At 42.0% G+C, this 18,883-nt stretch overlaps 1 protein-coding gene across 2 annotated transcripts; it reads right to left on the bottom strand.

Annotated features, from left to right (window-relative positions):
• Nucleotides 1-3,553: 3,553 nt before the first annotated feature.
• On the bottom strand, nucleotides 3,554-18,126 carry LYVE1 (lymphatic vessel endothelial hyaluronan receptor 1). 2 transcript variants are annotated; one of them, XM_015101033.3, is made up of 6 exons: nucleotides 17,975-18,126; nucleotides 14,180-14,351; nucleotides 13,934-14,073; nucleotides 6,756-7,061; nucleotides 5,518-5,596; nucleotides 3,554-4,976 (listed from the first exon to the last, which is right to left on the bottom strand). In XM_015101033.3, the coding sequence occupies exons 1-6, from the start codon at nucleotides 18,057-18,059 to the stop codon at nucleotides 4,790-4,792; spliced, it is 969 nt and encodes a 322-aa protein (XP_014956519.3). In that variant the 5' UTR covers nucleotides 18,060-18,126; the 3' UTR covers nucleotides 3,554-4,789. The 2 variants fall into 2 exon arrangements, with proteins under 2 accessions (XP_014956519.3, XP_060255893.1); XM_060399910.1 differs by having other exon boundaries at nucleotides 3,554-5,596.
• Nucleotides 18,127-18,883: the final 757 nt, after the last annotated feature.

Below are 18,883 nucleotides of genomic sequence, written 5' to 3'. Positions count from 1 at the left end.
GGAGAAGAGGATGACAGAAGATGAGATGGTTGGATGGCATCACTGACTCAATGGACATGAGTTTGAGCAAACTCCAGGAGACAGTAAAGGACAGGGAGGCCTGGCGTGCTACAACCCATAGGGTCTCATGGAGTCGGACATGACTGAGCAACTGAACAATAACAACAACAAGGTTAGGGGTAATTTGTTATGCAGCAACAGATAATAAAAAATACAATTGGGAAAAAAAGCAAAGGTATTTGAAACAGAAGGAACGGCACTTGCACAGATGAGAGGTCATGACGCTAAGTACATTCCTGAATAGCCCTGACCTGCCTCTTGAGAAAATGGGACCGGATGCCATGATCTTCGTTTTCTGAATATTGAGCTTTAAGCCAACTTTTTCACTCTCCTCTTTCACTTTCATCAAGAGGCTTTTTAGCTCCTCTTCACGTTCTGCCATAAGGGTGGTGTCATCTGCATATCTGAGGTTATTGATATTTCTCCTGGCAATCTTGATTCCAGCTTGTGCTTCATCCAGCCCAGCGTTTCTCATGATGTACTCTGCATATAAGTTAAATAAGCAGGATGACAATATACAGCCTTGATGTACTCATTTCCCTATTTGGAACCAGTCTGTTGTTCCATGTCCAGTTCTAACTGTTGCTTCCTGACCTGCATACAGATTTCTCAAATGCCCTGAGGTCAAACCTGACCTTGCATATAGACTGTTATGGGGTAAGCAACTAAATTTTATTTGCATTGAACTAGGAGATTGAACTGACAAATAATTGCTTTTTTTCCTGTTTGGATACCTAAACCTTTTCTTTTCAGTGTGTGAGTGACTCTCCCATTCCTTAGGAAGAGTTTATTTACTTGCATATTATTATTATTGTCTTTAGAAATTTGTTCTCCCCCAGAGCAACTGATTTTGCTTTGGGCACTAGCTAAAGGTCTAGAGAAGTACAATAAAATGTAAAAATGTAGCATTCTTTGGCTTGAAAGTCAATATGGTTCAATTCTGTTCAAGCCAATGGATATTTAGAAACTCCCACTACATGCAAACATGTGCTGGGTCTCAAGCCATCTGCTTTACTCCAGTTTTCTACATCTGGAAATCAGCTTGTCTTCATTGGACCCACATTGGCGTGTTAATATCAGACAGATGGCCTGGACTTTATAAGTAGGCAGTTTTACAGAGGACTCCTTCCCAAGACAGAGTAACTTTGTCCAAAGGGGTGCATCTATAGCATTTGAGCCTGTGAGACAGGCTTGGAGAAGTCATTTCTGGGCAGGGAAATCCTTTGCATCACCTGCAAATGTAATCACATGGCTATCTACCAGCTTCTTTCTAAAACTGGCTTTGGCAGGCTGGCCTGTAGATCTGACATGGGATGCCCCTTCACATTCTTCCAATTTCTCTTTGTTCGGTGGAGAATAAAGAGAATCTGACTAGGAAAGAGGAAACGGCTAGACCAGGATCTACTTCTAGTTGGTTGTGACATTGGGCTCCATTTCTTTTTTTTTTAACTATGGAAAAAGAGTTTAGAGAAGCTTATCTTGGGTCCTTCTGAGCCTTACATTTTCCGACTCTATGAACTGAATCAGGTTAAGTCTTTGCTGAGGTCGGTATCTGCCTCAAGAGAGGAGCAGTTCTCAAAGTCTTTTAGTGCTCCTCTTTTCCCCTTGTTATTGCAATGGATTTTAAGAAAAATTCCCTGAGGTTGGGACAGGAATCCTGAGTTGTTTTTCTTATTTCACTTCTGTGTTTTTTGGCAAGTGACTGATTTCAACCTTGCATGTTGGAATGGTTTACATCCCTACATTGTCATTTGCAAGGCAAGTCCATTGTTGTAGGGGAAGGAGGGTGGGCTCTGTGGTCATTCTGACCTGGAATTGAACCCTACCTTCACCACTTAACTAGGCCTGTGATCTCAGAAAAGCGACTAAACTCCTTTGAAAATCCAACTTCCTAATAATAGGAAATGACAGTAATAATCCTTCTCAGGGAAGATGTGGCAATTAAACAGAACAACATAAGAAAATGACTGTCACTTAGTAGGTGCTCAATAAATGATAGTTTCCTCCCTTCCTCCCTCCCTCCCTTCTTTCTTTTCTTATTTCCTTTCTTCCATAATGGTGGAAATTACACATTTTCATCAGTATTTTTGCAATTGACATTTGGACTAGCAGTTATATGCGGCTGGGTAGAGTTTTAGTCTCTCTTCCTCCCTCCTCCTGAGTAGGACATAGTCTTGTCTAAATTAATACAAGATCCTGTATGGAGAATGGGCCCTGGTGGCTCAGTGGTAAAGAATCCACCTGCCAAGCAGGAGATGTGGGTCCCTGGGTTGAGAAGATTTGATCCCTGGGTTGAGCAGATTCCCTGGAGAAGGAAATGGCAACCCACTCTAGTATTGTTGCCTGGGGAATCCCATGGATAGAGGAGCCTGGTGGGCTATAGTCCATGAGATTGCAAAGAGTTGGACACGACTTAGCAACTAAAGCCACAAGTGTGGTAGGTACTCATGGATGGAAGACCTAGTGTAGAAGAGCTGATTATTTTCCAGCTAAACACCGCAGATGGAAGACCCCCACTGAGGCTTTTCTCCCCTTTCCTTCTTCACTTCTTGTGAACTGGTTGAGGCTGATTAAGCTTTGTCGTTGTTGTTGTTTATTCACTAAGTCGTGTCTGACTCTTCATGACCCTATGGACCCTGGGATTTCCCAGGCAGGAATACTGGAGTGGGTTGCCATGTCCTTCTCCATGATTAAGCTTAAAGACTGACAAACCAGGGTTTTAAATTCGTAGACCTCAGGGCCAGCCAGGCATGTTGTCAATGAATGAAATGGACTGGGTGTGAAAAACAAAAAGGCAAGAATACTATAAGATTCATAGGAAATGGCACCTTTACTTTGGTGCAAGGTTGCAGTCGGGAATGGTGAGGACTGCGGTGAGGTGCAGAGAGCATCATCCACTTAAGGGGCAGCCACAGCTCAGGATCAGCAACTACGGAAACTATAAGGCAGTAAGCATTCTGCAGTTTCAGATCTTGCCAGCTTTCAAGGGAACAGAAGTATAAGCATGAAATCTCTTGATGTTAAATTCTTGGCAATTAAACATAATTTTAAGAGAATACTCTGTGGGCCAACCATAAAAGACTACGCCAACAGGTTATGGTCTCTGAGCTGAAAGGATCATGGAATTGTGGGGTTACTGATGAGGGGAAGAAGATATTAGCAGTCTAAGAGAGAAAGACTGGAGAGAGAGAGAGAGAGAGAGAGAAATTTAGAGACACAGGACAAATGAGAGGTCCTGAATCCCCAGTGTCCTGTGACTCTGAAACATATTGGAATGTAGGACCTGAATACTAAGTAAAGGACTGATTTATGTGTGTATAATTGACCTACTTAAAATAAGCCCATCAGAAGCAAGTAAAGTCCCACATGGTGACGTAGGTTCTATTGGCTTTGCAGATATATTTCAACAACCAAAGTTGTTTACTTTTACAAACAACAGGCTACTTCATTGCATGGAAGGTATAAGGCCTCAGTGTAAATAAGAGAGCAAAGAAACTTTATAAATGCTTTTATTTTTTCAGCACAATTATTTCTGCACCTCCCAGGCTTCTTTTGCTGGAAGAAGGAGAGCTAGCGATACATTTGGTAGTGACATCTAAAAAGCGTATAGAGGTAATGATGTATTTTTCAGGCATGTTAATAATAAATTAAGGCTTAATGGTTGCCATATTAATGAGAAGATAATGAGTAGGTTAGTATCCGAAAAAAATAACTGGGTTTTGGAAGTAGACAAGCTGGGATATTAACAGTGAAAAAATTGTCTTCATATATTCTACTATACAAAAATTTTGGTGAATAATATTCAATTATGGAATGTAAGAACTTGCACAGCACCTGACATAGAGTAGGCATTCAGCAAATGTTTATTAAACTTTACTGCTTTTTAACACAGTAATTTTATTCACTAATAATTTCTGTAATTTGGATTAAAATAGAAATTTGTAAGAGTTTTTTTTTTGGGGGGGAGGCAGGTTCTTAAAACAGTATATTCTTCTAGAGAAACTAGCAGCAGCTCAAGAGAGAAAAGTAAGTGTGTGTAGCTTCTGATAAGTGATTTCAATTCAAATTATTCAGAGATAAACATTTGCTCTGTCTGTATTTATAGTCCCTACTGACAAATGCTCCCAACATCCCCAGCCTCGTTCTTTTTCTCTGTTTATTTTCGCTTTACAGAGATTAGGTCTCACATCATGGGAATCTATGTCTTTTAGTTACTAAACTTTTTCTTCCTTCTCTCACTCTTGCCTGGCTCAGAACATGCCAAGTGGTAAAAGTGTTTCCTTTCCAGAGCTGAAGAAACAATCTGGGTTGTAGAGTCAAATCAATAGACAAAGCCTTGATGTCAGTGGTTTCTTGACTCTCAACTCACCTATTCTCAGGCAGCATAAAAGCCACTTGACAAAAATGTTCTGCTTAGCTGTTTAGGTCCTGGTGTTTTGCACAAGCTCCTTTCTCCCACTGGGATATTATTAGGACGTAACCAGGCTAGAAAGGCTGTAGGAAGCTTTGGAGGTAGGAGGGTAGGATCCAGAAAGGACTGCAGTAAGAAAAAGGGAATTTCCTTTGGTGTACGCCAGAGTTGAAAGGTAGCCCTGAGTTGACTCTAGTCAGGAACCAAGGGTAAACTTGCTTGCTTGGTTCTCTGGTCCTTTTAGGCTCCCCATCTGGGACCAGGATGTGTATCAGGAAGGAAATAAGCCTGAGGTGTGTCCTTTCATTTCTTGCTCATCTAAACTTCGGCTTCCAGGCATCGCACTGTGGTTTTGGGTGGACTCTTGGGCTCCTCTGGTTTTTTATTCATTTTCTTTGATTCCTCATTAGGGTTGCTATCATCGGCCTTCTCCTCTTTTACTACTTTAGTTTCTATCATTTCCTTCTGTTGGTTCTTATTTGTAAAAGGGAATGCCTTCACATACCTGTAGGCATAAACACGAAATTAAAACAAGAGACTTCTATACAACACATAGAACAACAGATAACACTCTGTAAAGACCTACACTGGCATAGTACACTGGGTTCCTTTATTTCAGAGAGATGCTAACACATGCATGCATGCTCAAATACCTTCACCTACCCTGACCCGAATGGATTCACTTAGATGGGATGGTAGGTTCACAGGCCAAACTTTAGCCTGGTCTCAAAACCCTCTCATCAAAAGCAAAGAATTGAAAATCAAATAAAGCATATCCATTTCCTCCTAGATGCCAGTCTTTTCATTTCTTGATATTCAAAGGGACAGCTGTTGAGCTATATCTTCAAGCTGGATAACACGCATGTGCTGGAATAGTAGGGAAGTTTGGGTGGTAGGGAGGACGAGTGAGGTGAGGGGGAACATGTTCAGTGTGTGAGGACTGCCATCTCCATTTGGAAAAGGGAAATGCTAATAGCGACCTTGGATAAACAAAAGATAAAGATGCGACAAAAATGATGAGACCGACCATGTACCAATAACCCCACCTTTTGACGTAGCAGACTGCAAGGCCAGCTGCGGCAGCAAAGAAGAGGAGCGCGAGCACCAGCAGGGCTGTGGGAACACCTGGGGAGACAGAGACAGGGCTTGTCGGTCTTCACACAGACATTGCTGCGGGCTGGTCTTCTCACGACTCACCCGTACACATGATGGAGACCACAGTCAGAGCAGGGGAAGAGCCTCCTCTGTGACCACACAGGGGCCACTTAGGGTGTTAGGCCCACATGCACTTCTTTCTTTCTTGCCTATGGAATCCTTGGTCTTGTCTCTCTCACACTCTCTACTCAGTTGCAATATGACAGAGTCCGATTCCTGTCTGTGGCCTTGAAGATGATAAGTTTGGAGCAAATTAAGTGCAAGACCCTTCCTTTTAAATAGGAAAACCCACTTACTGGTCATAGGCATTTAAGGTGTCTGGATATATTTTTAAAACTTCTGCATATGAATAGATAGTAATTTATTCTGAAAAGTCTTTATATTTTAAAAGTGAAGCTATCTTATTTTATTTTTTTAAATGTAGATTTTTATTACATATCATTCTTGTACATGTATAAGAAGAAAAATAATTGGTTAAGGTCCCCCCAAACCTTCTTCATATTTGGAGTCCATTTGTTTTTCTCAAAATCATTGATATCTGAATATCTCATACAATACAATTCCATGAAAACTTAGGGGATATATATACTTCTTAGAAAAGTGCTTTGCTGTTGTCACTAGAATTTTATTCCAAGCTACTGAAAAGTAAATCTATTTTAGACTCGTGGTGATGGTGGTTTCACTAAGTGGTGTTCAACTCTTCGACCCCATGGACTTTAGCCCCTCAGGCTCCGCTGTCCATGGAATTTTCCAGGCAAGAATACTGAAGTGGGTTACCATTTCTTTCACCATGGGATCTTCCTGACCCAGGAATCAAATCTGCATCTCTTGCAATGCAGGTAGATTCTCTATTGCTGAGTCACCAGGGATTCCCTTTAGACTCATGATTTTTAGTTTAATCATTAACGTTCTCTAGAGACCTCAAGTTCTATGACTACATGAAATTTGAATTTGCGTCAAGATTTTATTTGCATTAATATTTGTCAGGTCCTGAGTGCCTAATCTGGATACAGGCTAGTTTCAATGTATTGTCGGTTATATGTGCGTGCACACAGACACACACAGACACACACAGACACACACACACACACACACACACACATGCACAATACAGACAGAAAGTTTTTACCTCCAAACCCAACAGCTTCATTCTTGAAGGCTGGTCTATTTTGAATATCTGATTCTTTTTCTGTAGCTGTGGTGCTAGTTTCCATAAAAGCTTCTGTTATGCAAATTAATTTTCTTTTCCGGGGAGTAGAAGTGGAAGCCAGAGGGGGAGCCACAGTCGTTGTAACATAGTCAGGACCGTCAGTAGACAATGCTAAGTGTGTACTGTCACTGACCGTCATTTTTGTTGTGTATATTTCAGTTTCAGTGTTGAATAAGGGATCATCGGTGGTGATAATTTCTGGAAAGCATGAGTTAATCCAAGTATCTGTCCAGGGAGGGAAAAGTGAAATAAGAAGTGCATATTGAAATAGCCTCCTAAGTGGTCTGTCTGCATCTAGTCTTAACTTTCCTCCATTCTCTTTATACTGTAACAGGAATGGTCTTACAAAAATGTGAATCGAATCATATCACTTTCTCTTTGGAATCCTTCCCTCACTATACTGCTCGGCCTATGAAGTCCTTCATGACCAGAGCCTGCTGACATGGCCTGCCTCACTTGATCAATCTTTCTCTCATTCCCCTTGCCATAATGGAGTTCCTTCAGTTCTTTGATGTGCTTTTTCTCACAGTCAAGTCTTTGACCAGGATGCTTTCTTCACCTGTAAGAACCCACTTTTTATTAAGCTTTTCTTGTCCTTCAGGTCTCAAACTGACTATTTCTTAGACAGACTTGAAGTCCAGTCTGGATCCCTTGACTTGCAGGCTTGTACCTCCTGGTATTTCCTCTGCCATGGTTCTCTCTCTCTACACTGCTCCCCACTGGACCCATGGTTCTCTCTACACTGCTCCCCACTGGACCCACAGTTCTCACTACACTGCTCCCCACTGGACCCATGGTTCTCTCTACACTGCTCCCACTGGTCCCATGGTTCTCACTACACTGCTCCCCACTGGACCCATGGTTCTCTCTCTCTACACTGCTCCCCACTGGACCCATGGTTCTCTCTCTCTACACTGCTCCCCACTGGACCCATGGTTCTCTCTACACTGCTCCCCACTGGACCCATGGTTCTCACTACACTGCTCCCACTGGACCCATGGTTCTCTCTCACTACACTGCTCCCACTGGACCCATGGTTCTCACTACACTGCTCCCCACTGGACCCATGGTTCTCTCTCACTACACTGCTCCCCACTGGACCCATGGTTCTCACTACACTGCTCCCCACTGGACCCATGGTTCTCACTACACTGCTCCCCACTGGACCCATGGTTCTCTCTCACTACACTGCTCCCCACTGGACCCATGGTTCTCTCTCACTACACTGCTCCCCACTGGACCTGTGGTTCTCTCTACACTGCTCCCACTGGACCCATGGTTCTCTCTACACTGCTCCCCACTGGACCCATGGCTCTCTTTACACTGCTCCCCACTGGACCCATGGTTCTCTCTCACTACACTGCTCCCCACTGGACCCATGGTTCTCTCTCACTACACTGCTCCCACTGGACCCATGGTTCTCTCTCACTACACTGCTCCCCACTGGACCCACTGTTCTCTCTACACTGCTGCCCACTGGACCCATGGTTCTCTCTCACTACACTGCTCCCCCTGGACCCATGGCTCTCTCTACACTGCTCCCCACTGGACCCATGGCTCTCTCTACACTGCTCCCACTGGACCATGAGCTCCTGGAACAGGCCTCCCGTCTGTCCTGGTCACCGTGGTCTGTGCACTCTGCCTGGCACGTAGCACATGCTCAACATTTGATGATTAAAGGAAGGAAGGAAATGTGAAATGAAGGAAGGAGTAGATGGGGAGGCCAGATATGCATACCTGACACCTCTTCAGGACAAAGATCCACTAAAACCAGACTGTTCCTTGGTCATTGAAAAAAAAAATGTTTTTAAAGGAGGTGGGGGACAGAGGAGGGATGTTGGTTTTCTCTCCAATCTGTTGAATGTGGTAGAGAGGAAACTAGCATGTGATGAATATCTTACTCTTGAGTCAACCATGGTACTTCATTTACAATTTTATAAAACCCTCATTTGTATAGGAGAAACTGAAATTCAGAGAAATTGAACACCTTTTAAGTGTTAGAGCCATGCAATATATTCCAACATGCATTTGTATCTCTTAAATCCCTAGTTATTTGTGAGAGTGGGTAGCATGGGCTGGAATTTTAGCCATAAAGGAAAAGTTATTCTATTTTTTTTTTTAAATTAAGTAAAAATTACCAGTCGAGTCTGTGGTGAGTGTGATAAAACATTTTGACCCCACATGCGTTCAGTCAGTGTTTTATACTATTCTTTTTACTTTGAAAAGACCTCTATTCAAATAGGCATCATCCTTGACCTCTGCCCTGGACTTGGGAAGGCAGCTCTGCTCACCACTATACCAGTTATGCTGTCCTGGACTTTAAGCTACATTTTCTATTCTTGAGCACATGCTAAGTTCTTCCTTCAAAAAATGAACATTTTTAAATATCAGGAGGAAAAGCATACTGAACACGATATACTGTGTTTGGAACTGAAAATACAGAATCAAATAAGGGGGGATTCCTGTTTCCTGGAGAGGCATTTTGATGAGAGTAGGGGGAGATAACTGGGGATTCACAGATGAGATGGTATGAACAGCATGTGGAGGGTTAATGTACTCATTCAACAAATATTTAATAAGCTCCAACTCTGTACTAGGCACTAGGGACATAGTGCAAAGAAGACAAAGTGCTTGTTCATAAGGGGCTTATATGTTACTGGAAAGAAGGATATAGATAATAATAAAAAAAAAAACACAAAATAAGCTAGAAATTTCCAAAGATGATAATTGAGAGGATAATTAAACAGGGTCAAACTAGAAGAGGCAGGAATGGGAACAGATACTTTGGATAAGGTGATAAAAGTGAGTCTCCTTGGGGAGGTGATACTTAAGCTGGAACCTGAACGTTAAAAGTAGTGTGTCATTGACGATCTCAGGCAGCAGCATTCCAAGTGAAGAGAACAGGAAGTTCAAGAACCAGAAAGTGAATAATCTCGGCATGTTTGATGATAAGAAGGCCAGTATGGCTGGGATAGAGCTCCAGCTTCTGTAATATGGAAGAGGATATCCCAGTCAGTCAAAATGGCGTGACCCAAGATTCCAGAAATTTGAAAGTGTAGGCATGTCAGAAAATGACAGGGCACACAATGTGGCTGGCGTGCAGGGTGTGTCTATGCTGGGAGCATGAAAGACTGCAAGGGGGAGATGAGACTGGCAAGATAGGCGGGAGAGTATTAAGAGTTAAAACTGCCATGGTGAAGAATTTGGAATTTGTTCCATAGGAGAAGAAATTTTCAACTGGAGTCAGCAAATTTTCCAACTGATAGATGTGCTCATGTACATCCAGTTTTATGTGAAAAAAGTCTTCATAGTTCACATTAGATTCTCAGGTGAAAAGCCAACCCAAAGCTCTGGAGCAGAGGAGGATGTGTGTGGAGGATGAAACAGATGAGAGAGTAAACACGGTCATTGTTACTTAATTTTCAGGAGCCAACAAAGAGGTTATTGCAACTGCACAGAAATAGGAGAATCCAGAGTATCTGGAATTCTAGAACTTATGTCTTAGAGATCTTGGCGAGAGAGACAGTTCTCAACTCTGACTGCAGGTTAGAATTATCTGGGGAACTTTGAAGACATGTTCATTCAAAGGACCCACCCTGGGCCTGGAATGTTACTGTCACGTGGTAATCACCAGGAAAGGTAACGACGAAGTCACCCAAGGCCCAAGATTTAAATCCTAGCTCTGCCCCTTAGAGACTGTTAACACAGCAGAGCACACTTGAGTTACTTCTCCTGGAAAGTGGTAGTGGTACCCTTGTGTGATTCCACCGAGGAGCAGTGAGACAGCAAGTGTGTAGGGCCTAGCATCATCTATGACACGATCTGTAAAATCTATAAGAATTGGTTTCCTTTGACTCCCTGCTCATTAAGGTTAGGCAAAGGCTGCCATGTGAGGGAGCAGCGGCAATCCGGTTCCTTACCGGTTGAGGGCACAGTGTGTCTCACCCGGAAGTGATAGGACCTGGGTCTTCTTCCCTCCAAACAGTAAATATAGTTTCTCTAGAATATGCCAAATCCTTTGATAGATTATTAAACACAGTGTGGTTGGTGTACAAGAGGAAAGATTAGGAATCAGGGGTACAGAAAGTCTTCCTGAAGAAGGAAGTCTTTATTCAGACTTGAACAAAGAATACAAGTCAGTTAGGTGATGAGAGGATAAGCATTGCGGCAGAGGGAACAGCGTGAGCCCATGGTGCATGCCAAGCATTAAAAGCACTTTGGTCTGATTCCCAAAGCTCACAAAGACAGCAGTAAGAAGATAGCGTCCAGAGTCAGGTTTCAGGTTACTCTGATCCTCAGAGCCTGTAAGATAGCAATAAAAAAGAAAGCTACAAAAACAAGGAAGCATAAGATTAATCCAGGTCAGTGGTAAGAGGAGGGCTAGGGTAACTCTAATCCTCACAAAGATGGCAAACAGAAGCAAGTGAACTGAATTTATTTTAAAAGGGTAGCAAATTCTCTCAAGTCACTTGTATATATAATTCTCTGACAGTACATTCTCAGAGAGATACCTTCTGAGGACTAAAAATGCAAATGAACTGCGAATTCCATTCAGTAGGTTTATTATCTTAATAATGTTGTTTTTATAATTTTGAAAATATTATAGGATAAGAAAATATATTAAGATTATTTATTGAAAACAATAATTTTCCATGTAAGAGAAAAAAGATGCCAGTGTGTATACATATGCACATATATATTCCTAGTTGCCCACTAAAAAGGGCTGAGAAGCAATGAAAATGAGAGTATTAATTAGAACAAATTGCATGCAGATTTTGGTTTCGAATTAACCTCCCGCATTAAAAAGGTCTCTTGGAGAAATAGCTATAAATGGCTGATTCCATGTCTAGGATAGAGGAAGTACAAAGTGAACCTGTGACATGTTGTTATGACAGAAAGCAATGACTTGCTCAAATACTAATGGGATGAAGGACACAAAAGTCAGCTAGCAGGGTTTCCACTTGCCAAATGTGGAACAATTTGAGCATCAAAAAGAATAAAGTAATAATAACTGTAAAATTGATGACAACATATTTAACACACAGACTAAGCAAAATGCTATGCATCCATGTGATTACAGTATTAGTACCATATGAATTATAGTATTAGGGGAGGGAGAAGACGTGCGTGTGTGTGAAAGAGAAAGATTCTTCTTTATCAAAGAATGCCAGCTAATAGATGTAGAAGAAAGAATGTATTTAGAAGATTCACATTTTGTAGCCCTGCATCTAACTGATTCCAGCAAGGATCATCAATGTCTGCTTGAACTATTAGGTAAAATGTGATTAGGGGTATGCATGGTGCCAAAATATCACACTAGAGGTTCCTTCCTCATTGCCAAAGGGAAAACAAATCTGAGTTCATTAGGGAGGTCCAGCACTCACCATCTTATTCAGATGATCAAAGCCAGCATGTTAACAGTGCGATATACTGACATTCAGTGCCTTTTGTTAGGATATGATCTAAAGTACACAATATCTAACCTATCAAGTATTTTCGCCCAAACTAGTCACTGTGTGTCTAATCAAGCCTCTATACTTAACTCTAAGAATATAGAAAGCGTAGATAATGGAAGCATAAGTTAAATGAAACCATGAGGAAACACGCAAACCTGAGTCATCTCCCTGGACTTCTTTTCGTTTAGTCCAGAGGACTGGGTGTTTGTTTATCACACTGACAGCTGGCAGGAAGGGCGGGCATTTGAAAGGCCAGGCCCTCTGACAGACGTGCACTGGCTGTCACATAAGCAGGCAAACAAACCACCAATTCCCCAGCCAAAAGTGATAGGTGGATGAGGTGGGGAGAGGAGGATCGCGAAAAAAGTGGTAAGAAGCTTATGCTCTAGTCTTTACATAGCTGGGAGCTCTGACTTTGAACAAGACAAACCTCCATTCTGAGCTAGAGTCATTTTATCTGTGAAGTAAGGGAAGTGAAAAATCTCAAGACTTTTTGAGGCCAAGGCCCCATAGTTCATAGAATCGCTTGGATCTAATTGCTGCCTTTGGGCAACAGAACATTGCTGGTGCAATTTTACCTCCTGGATCTTAGAGAATGACCACTGAGCCACTGACCTTTAGAAGGTCAGATTTATGAGTATGTGTGAAAAGTAATAAACGAGACAGAGGTTCTTATGATAAGTGGAGAACAGTGTTTAGTCAAAAGCTTTCTCAGAAGTTACTTAGGTAAAGCACTTGGGCTAAGGCAGCCAAGGTTTTCCAACAAGGTTAAAGGGATGACCGTGAGCAAATCAGTTCTGTTTTCTAGTTTCAATTCCTTCCTTCATAAAATGAAAATCGGGTCTTGTTCTTAAAAACATCTAATGTAGCATTTGAACTTCCACTCCTGTAAAGGAATGTGGGATAAACAAAGGAGATCTGTGTGTGAGTCTTCATAGTAAGGAAATCTTAGATCATGTACTTACGTCCTCTAACCTAAGCTTTTTCATTTGCAAAATAGGGATGATAAAGCATACCTCCTATGGACATTGTCAAGGTTTAGTGAGATAAATTAGTATATTGCTTTGTCCATTGGGTGTTTCCTTCCCTTCTTCCTGTTTATCTTGTGGGATGAGAGGAGGGGATGGAGCCTCTAGGGGTACCCTCTCCCTATATTGCCAATCTGTCATGTTTCCCCTAAATTTTTCCTCTGAGGGGGACACTGCCACCTCTAGCGTTGTCAAAGAGGCAGTCTTGGGAGGATTCAATGGCCATCACCGAGACTGCCTCTGTAGCCTTGTCAAAGAGGCAGTCTTGGGAGGATTCAGTGGACATCACCGAGACTGCTTCTGCAGCTGCTCAGGCTTACTCTTCTCAGACTGGTCATGGTGGTGGTGGTTTAGTTGCTATCATGTCCAACTCGTGTGACTCCATGGACCGAAGCCTGCCAGGCTCCTCTGTCCATGGGATTTCCCAGGAAAAAATACTGGAGTGAGTTGCCGTTTCCTTTGCCAGGGGATCTTCCCAACCTTGGGATCAAACCTGCGTCTCCTGCTTTGCAGGCAGATTCTTTACCTCTGAGCCACCAGAGAAGTCCTGGTTATAGAGCTACTGAAATCCAGACGAAACACACCATGTGGAGAGACCGCACATCTAACTCACCAGATGAGTTGTGACAATAGGCCCTGTGCCTACTGCCGAGTGAACTTCTCCAAATCACGACGCCTACCCCACTCTTCCCACACTTGGGGTTGGAGATAATTCGAGGGATGACCACGAACTGATTTTTAACCCATCCATAGCTGTAACAGAATATGCAAGAATTGAATGGATACATAGATCTCTTGTTGCTGAACAGGAACACAGAGCCAGCAAAGCTCCCACAGTGATTGTGAGTGTGTTTCTCACCTGCAAGTCTCAAAGCCAAATTTCCGCGCTTCTTCAACCTGGTCTTGGCTGGCCAAAGTGAGTCCCACAAGCCTACAGGCCTGCTGGGCTTCTGTGAAATTCAGAAGCGGCTGTGTCTTTTTGGTCACTAGGGTGACCCCCATGATTCTGCATGGTCCTGAGACGGAAAGTTCTGCAAAGGAATCACAAAGCCCCTCAGTGTGCTGTGTCCTTGTCTCAGCCCTCGGGCTCTCCTTCTGAGTAGAGCCTCACTGTCAATACGGCAGCTGGGACTAGAGTTCAGAAATAACAGGACACAGATAAGGCAGGTAGGTGCTAGCCTGGATCCATGCTGTACCTCTCACCGGGTCCAAGTCCATCCCCCCTCACTGAGCTCAGGTGCCTTGTTCATTACATGGAGACTTTGGCTCCTAGTTCCTGGGCAAAGGCAAGTCTTGGGGATGCAGCTGCTGCAAACCTTTTTGGAGTCTATAAAATGAGGGGTCTGAGACTCTGAGAAAGATGAAATCCAGGGCTCTGCGTAAACACGATAGCAGTACTCCCAACTAGTGTGGGTTGGAGACAGCACTATTTCTGAGATGGGCTGAAACATGTACTTGTTATAATAGAATGTGAGCTTTCTCAGTCCCAGGTCGTCTCTGACCATTGGAGGGCAGGCTTACGCAGAAGTTCCTGGAGGAGTCAGCTCGTAAAGCTTGCATGGCAGAGAAACTAAATAAAGGAAATGGAGTTTTAGAGTCAGACCTGGATTTGAATCTAGCATAGATTGCTTGTCAGCTCTGTGAGTTTAGGCTGGTTACTTCATGTGTTTGAGCCTCAGTTTCCATATTGAGAAAACTGAAAGAACAGTATCTACTGTATAAGGCGGTGGTGGTTTAGACACTAAGTTGTGTCCGACTCTTGTGGCTCCATTGACTGTAGCCCACTAGGCTCCTCTGTCCATGAGATTCTCCAGGCAAGAATGCTGGAGTGAGTGGGTTGCCATTTCTTTCTCCAGGGGATCTTCCCAACCCAGGAATCAAACCTGGGTCTCCTGGATTACAGGCAGATTCTTTACCAACTGAGCTACAAGAGAAGCCCACAACATAAGGTGGTGAAAGTTAAATGAGTTAACTCAAATAAAAGTGCTTAGCACAGTGCCTGTCACATAGTAGGTGCTCAATAAATAATAACATAGTTTCATTATGTCATCTTGAAAGCACTCTAGTTTTAGTTTGCTGATGATTGATCTCCCTAGGGAAGCTGAGGCAGTCGAACAGTTAAGATGTGAATAATATCTTACTCAAAATCTAATGAATCTGAGAGTTCTGTTGATCCCTTTTCTCTGGATTCTGGGATTTATAGACCTGTATGAAGTTGCAAACTTGCATTGCATTCAGGTACTTTATTCCTACTGGGCATCACCCTCGAAAGTTCATGAAAGGGCATTTCCTGAGTAATTACTTAAACACAGATCTGTGCGTTGGATGCCTAGTCAAATGTTTGACCACCGTCTAAGTTGGTGTTTAAAGGAAGTTTCTTCTTGCAAACATGCAAAGAGCATTTCTAAGTACTTCAGGCGAACTTACTGTGGAGCAGGGGACTGGGGGAAAGGAAATTAATATGATGTATGGCATTTGTGGATAACCTTATTTGCTTCCAGACTCTGCTCTTGCGGAAAAGAGAGACTAGAGAGCCAACACCCATTATGAGCGTTTGTGACAGAACAGCTTCTTATGACTGTGTTCACTAATGCTAATACCTATACCAACATTGATATTAATACTAAAGCCAATGTTAATTCCAACTTCTATCATCTGTATATGACACTCTGTGCCAAACCCTGACTCTTCTGACAGAAAATTGAATTTCAGGGAGATAAGCAACTTTCTCAACCCAAGGATATAGAGCATTTAGGTGGAAGTTTGGAGGCACAAATCCAACCATGATTGATACAAAAATCTCAGTTCTTAACTAGGACACTGTTCTGCTTCTCGCTGTGCAATGGGGAGAAGATACACACACACAGAGCTAGAGCTGAACTCTTGCAACACACCATTTGTCCTGGAATTTGGCTCATTTAACTCATAAGCTTGCTTATAGCAGTGTCTTTGGGAATACTTATAGAGAAGGTACTAATTATACTGTAAAGTGGTCTTGATGCTCTCTCATCACACATCATTTTTACTCTAAATATTATTGTTATGAGTAACGACAGTAGACCTAGCTTTGACCATTTCTTCTCTTGCTAATTGGCTGTGTAACCTTGGGGAAGTGTTCTCAGCTGTAAAAGGGGGGTGGTTATATCTTTACAGAATATTTGTCAGAATTTTTAAATATATAACTTGTACCTAGTGGAGGCTGGGTGCATAAGTGGGCAGTTGACAAATATTTGTAGATTTTATGCTTTCCTATGTAAGGACAAAAACAGGGAGCTGGAAACTAAGGGATCCTCCAGTAACCCCTTCCTTAAGTTTTCTTAGAAAATTGCAAGTGTTGTAGAAAGAGTATATACCTAGGAATCAGACAGAGCTGAATTCAGACCCAAGCTTTATTATTTACTGATTTTACGACATTAGGCAAGTTGCTTGGCCTCACTGAGCCAGTTCCTTCATCTATAAAATGTATTCTTAAGAAATATATATGCATAAATTTCTTTTATATATATTTTACATACTGTATACGCAATATACAAAAATAGGCCCTCAAAAATACTAGTGCCCACTCCCATCCACTTACCTTCATCAAGCACCTCCTCTCTAATCATGGCTCTGGATAACTTTCAGTTGTTTACAAAATTTTAATTTCCTTAGGAAAATTTTGCCATTATTGAGGATGGTCCAAAGAGTGTGATGAATCAGGGTCAAAGGACAATTTCCATAATAGTTTGAGTATTAATGGCAGTATTTTGGGGAAAAGTGAAGAGTCTCCCCAGGGGGATGTCAAATAAGTTTGTTACTTTCTAACTTATTTGAAAGTAACATATTCTGGCATTTGAAAAAAAAATCAATCCTATAACTCTAACCTTTATGAAATGGAATGCAACAATATCTAAATCAAGTCTGGAGGTCTGTTCCCAACATATTTTATACTTCAGAACATCTCCCAACAGAGGAACACATAATTTTCCTGTTAAAGTGCTCATATTTTCATTTGCCCAGAGCTGTAATGAGTGATTTGTGGTCAAGTTTTTATTTTTATTTTTTTGCCTACAGTGCAGAGTGAAGTTACCAGTTAGGCATCTCAAAAGCCCAGAAATCATTTAAGTCATTCCTTTGGTAGGGAGCTGATAGCTAACTTTCAAACCTGTATTTTTTTTCAGGTTCTTTTTTGTTGTTGTTAATTTGGTGTTTATTGCATATTAAAGATGTATGCATCCCATGACAGTGTAGTAAAGCTAAAATTAAAACAATCACACTGACACTTCCAAAGACATAAAACAGGCCAATATTCTGTGAAGGTTAACCATTTCCCAGGCTTCATGATTGCTGAAAGGTTTTCACAATCATTCTTTGCTCCTTCAATGAAGCACTTTTAAAATCAAGTGATCTCTCTTCATTGTGTCAAAATATTTTCATTAAAAATATCCCATAGCCAAAAATAAAAGTCAAGATAACATAAAGGTAAGTGAGAATCATTTTGGTGAAGCTGACAATATGGTGAAAACATTTCTGCCAGGACAATCCTACCAATGAGATCTTCTATTGACACCAAGGGCCACCCCCACCCCAGAAATTCAACGAAGAAGTTAGTAGACTTTGGACAATATGCAGCATCTTGCTTTGCCTCAGGCTGGCCATCTAGTAAGAAACCTACCTTCTGAGCGGAGAGAGCCTTGGACCAGGAGCCTTGTGGTCCAGATGGAGGCAAGAAGCAACCCCAGACTGAAGAATTTGGCCATTGTGCCAGCACCTTCAGAGCCAGAGAAGTAGGTCAGATGAGCACTGGTAGTATCAAAGGCAGACAATAATCACGAGTGGATGGAGACTTCTGGAAACATGTGGGGCCCCCACTGCTCTGCTTCATAACCGAGACATCCGGATTTCCCTGCTTTCAAGCTTCTGACTTGTCAAGGTCACTAGGGGGAAATGAGTGACGTCCTTGAAAGCCCAGGCTGTACTTTGTGGAAGGCTTTCTGGAAAATTTAGCTAATGCTGACTCAGAAAACACACAAATGAGGAAGCCAGATAGCACAGGGTGAACTGCTGGAGGTTTCCCCAATTCTCATATCCCCTGCCACCACCCATGTCCCCCACCAGCTCAGTTCCTACCTGGTTCATTGTTACTGTCTGTGTAGCTGCTCATTTATATCCTTGTAGGAATGTCTCTGTCTCTAAAGGGGACAGAACATGAATTATGCTTCTTTTCCTCCTACGATCAGTGGGGTTTTTATTTAATTTTTTTAATCCCCCAACTGCATATCCTTGTGATCTGTAGGGAAATGAGGCTAAGACTCATGAAAACAAATGATTATTTAAATACCAAGGACGGAATCCTCATACTCCCTTTCGAGATTTCTTTATCATTTGAAATGTCTACCCCACCATAGGTGATTCCTGCTTCAAAGAAATCAGACACATTGAAGATTCATACAAAACATGACTAGGGTGGCAATTTATAAAATGAGTAATACTTTACAATAGTAATCACCACAGAGGTCCTGTATATAACTTTCTCTTTAATAACTTCTCGTATTCTGGTAGGTGAAAATTCAACTCAGACTTC

Source organism: Ovis aries, chromosome 15 (assembly GCF_016772045.2).
Source record: "Ovis aries strain OAR_USU_Benz2616 breed Rambouillet chromosome 15, ARS-UI_Ramb_v3.0, whole genome shotgun sequence".
Classification (NCBI taxonomy): Eukaryota; Metazoa; Chordata; class Mammalia; order Artiodactyla; family Bovidae; genus Ovis; species Ovis aries.
Note: the sequence above shows the minus strand (reverse complement) of the source record. Positions and strands in the feature narration are given on the sequence as shown.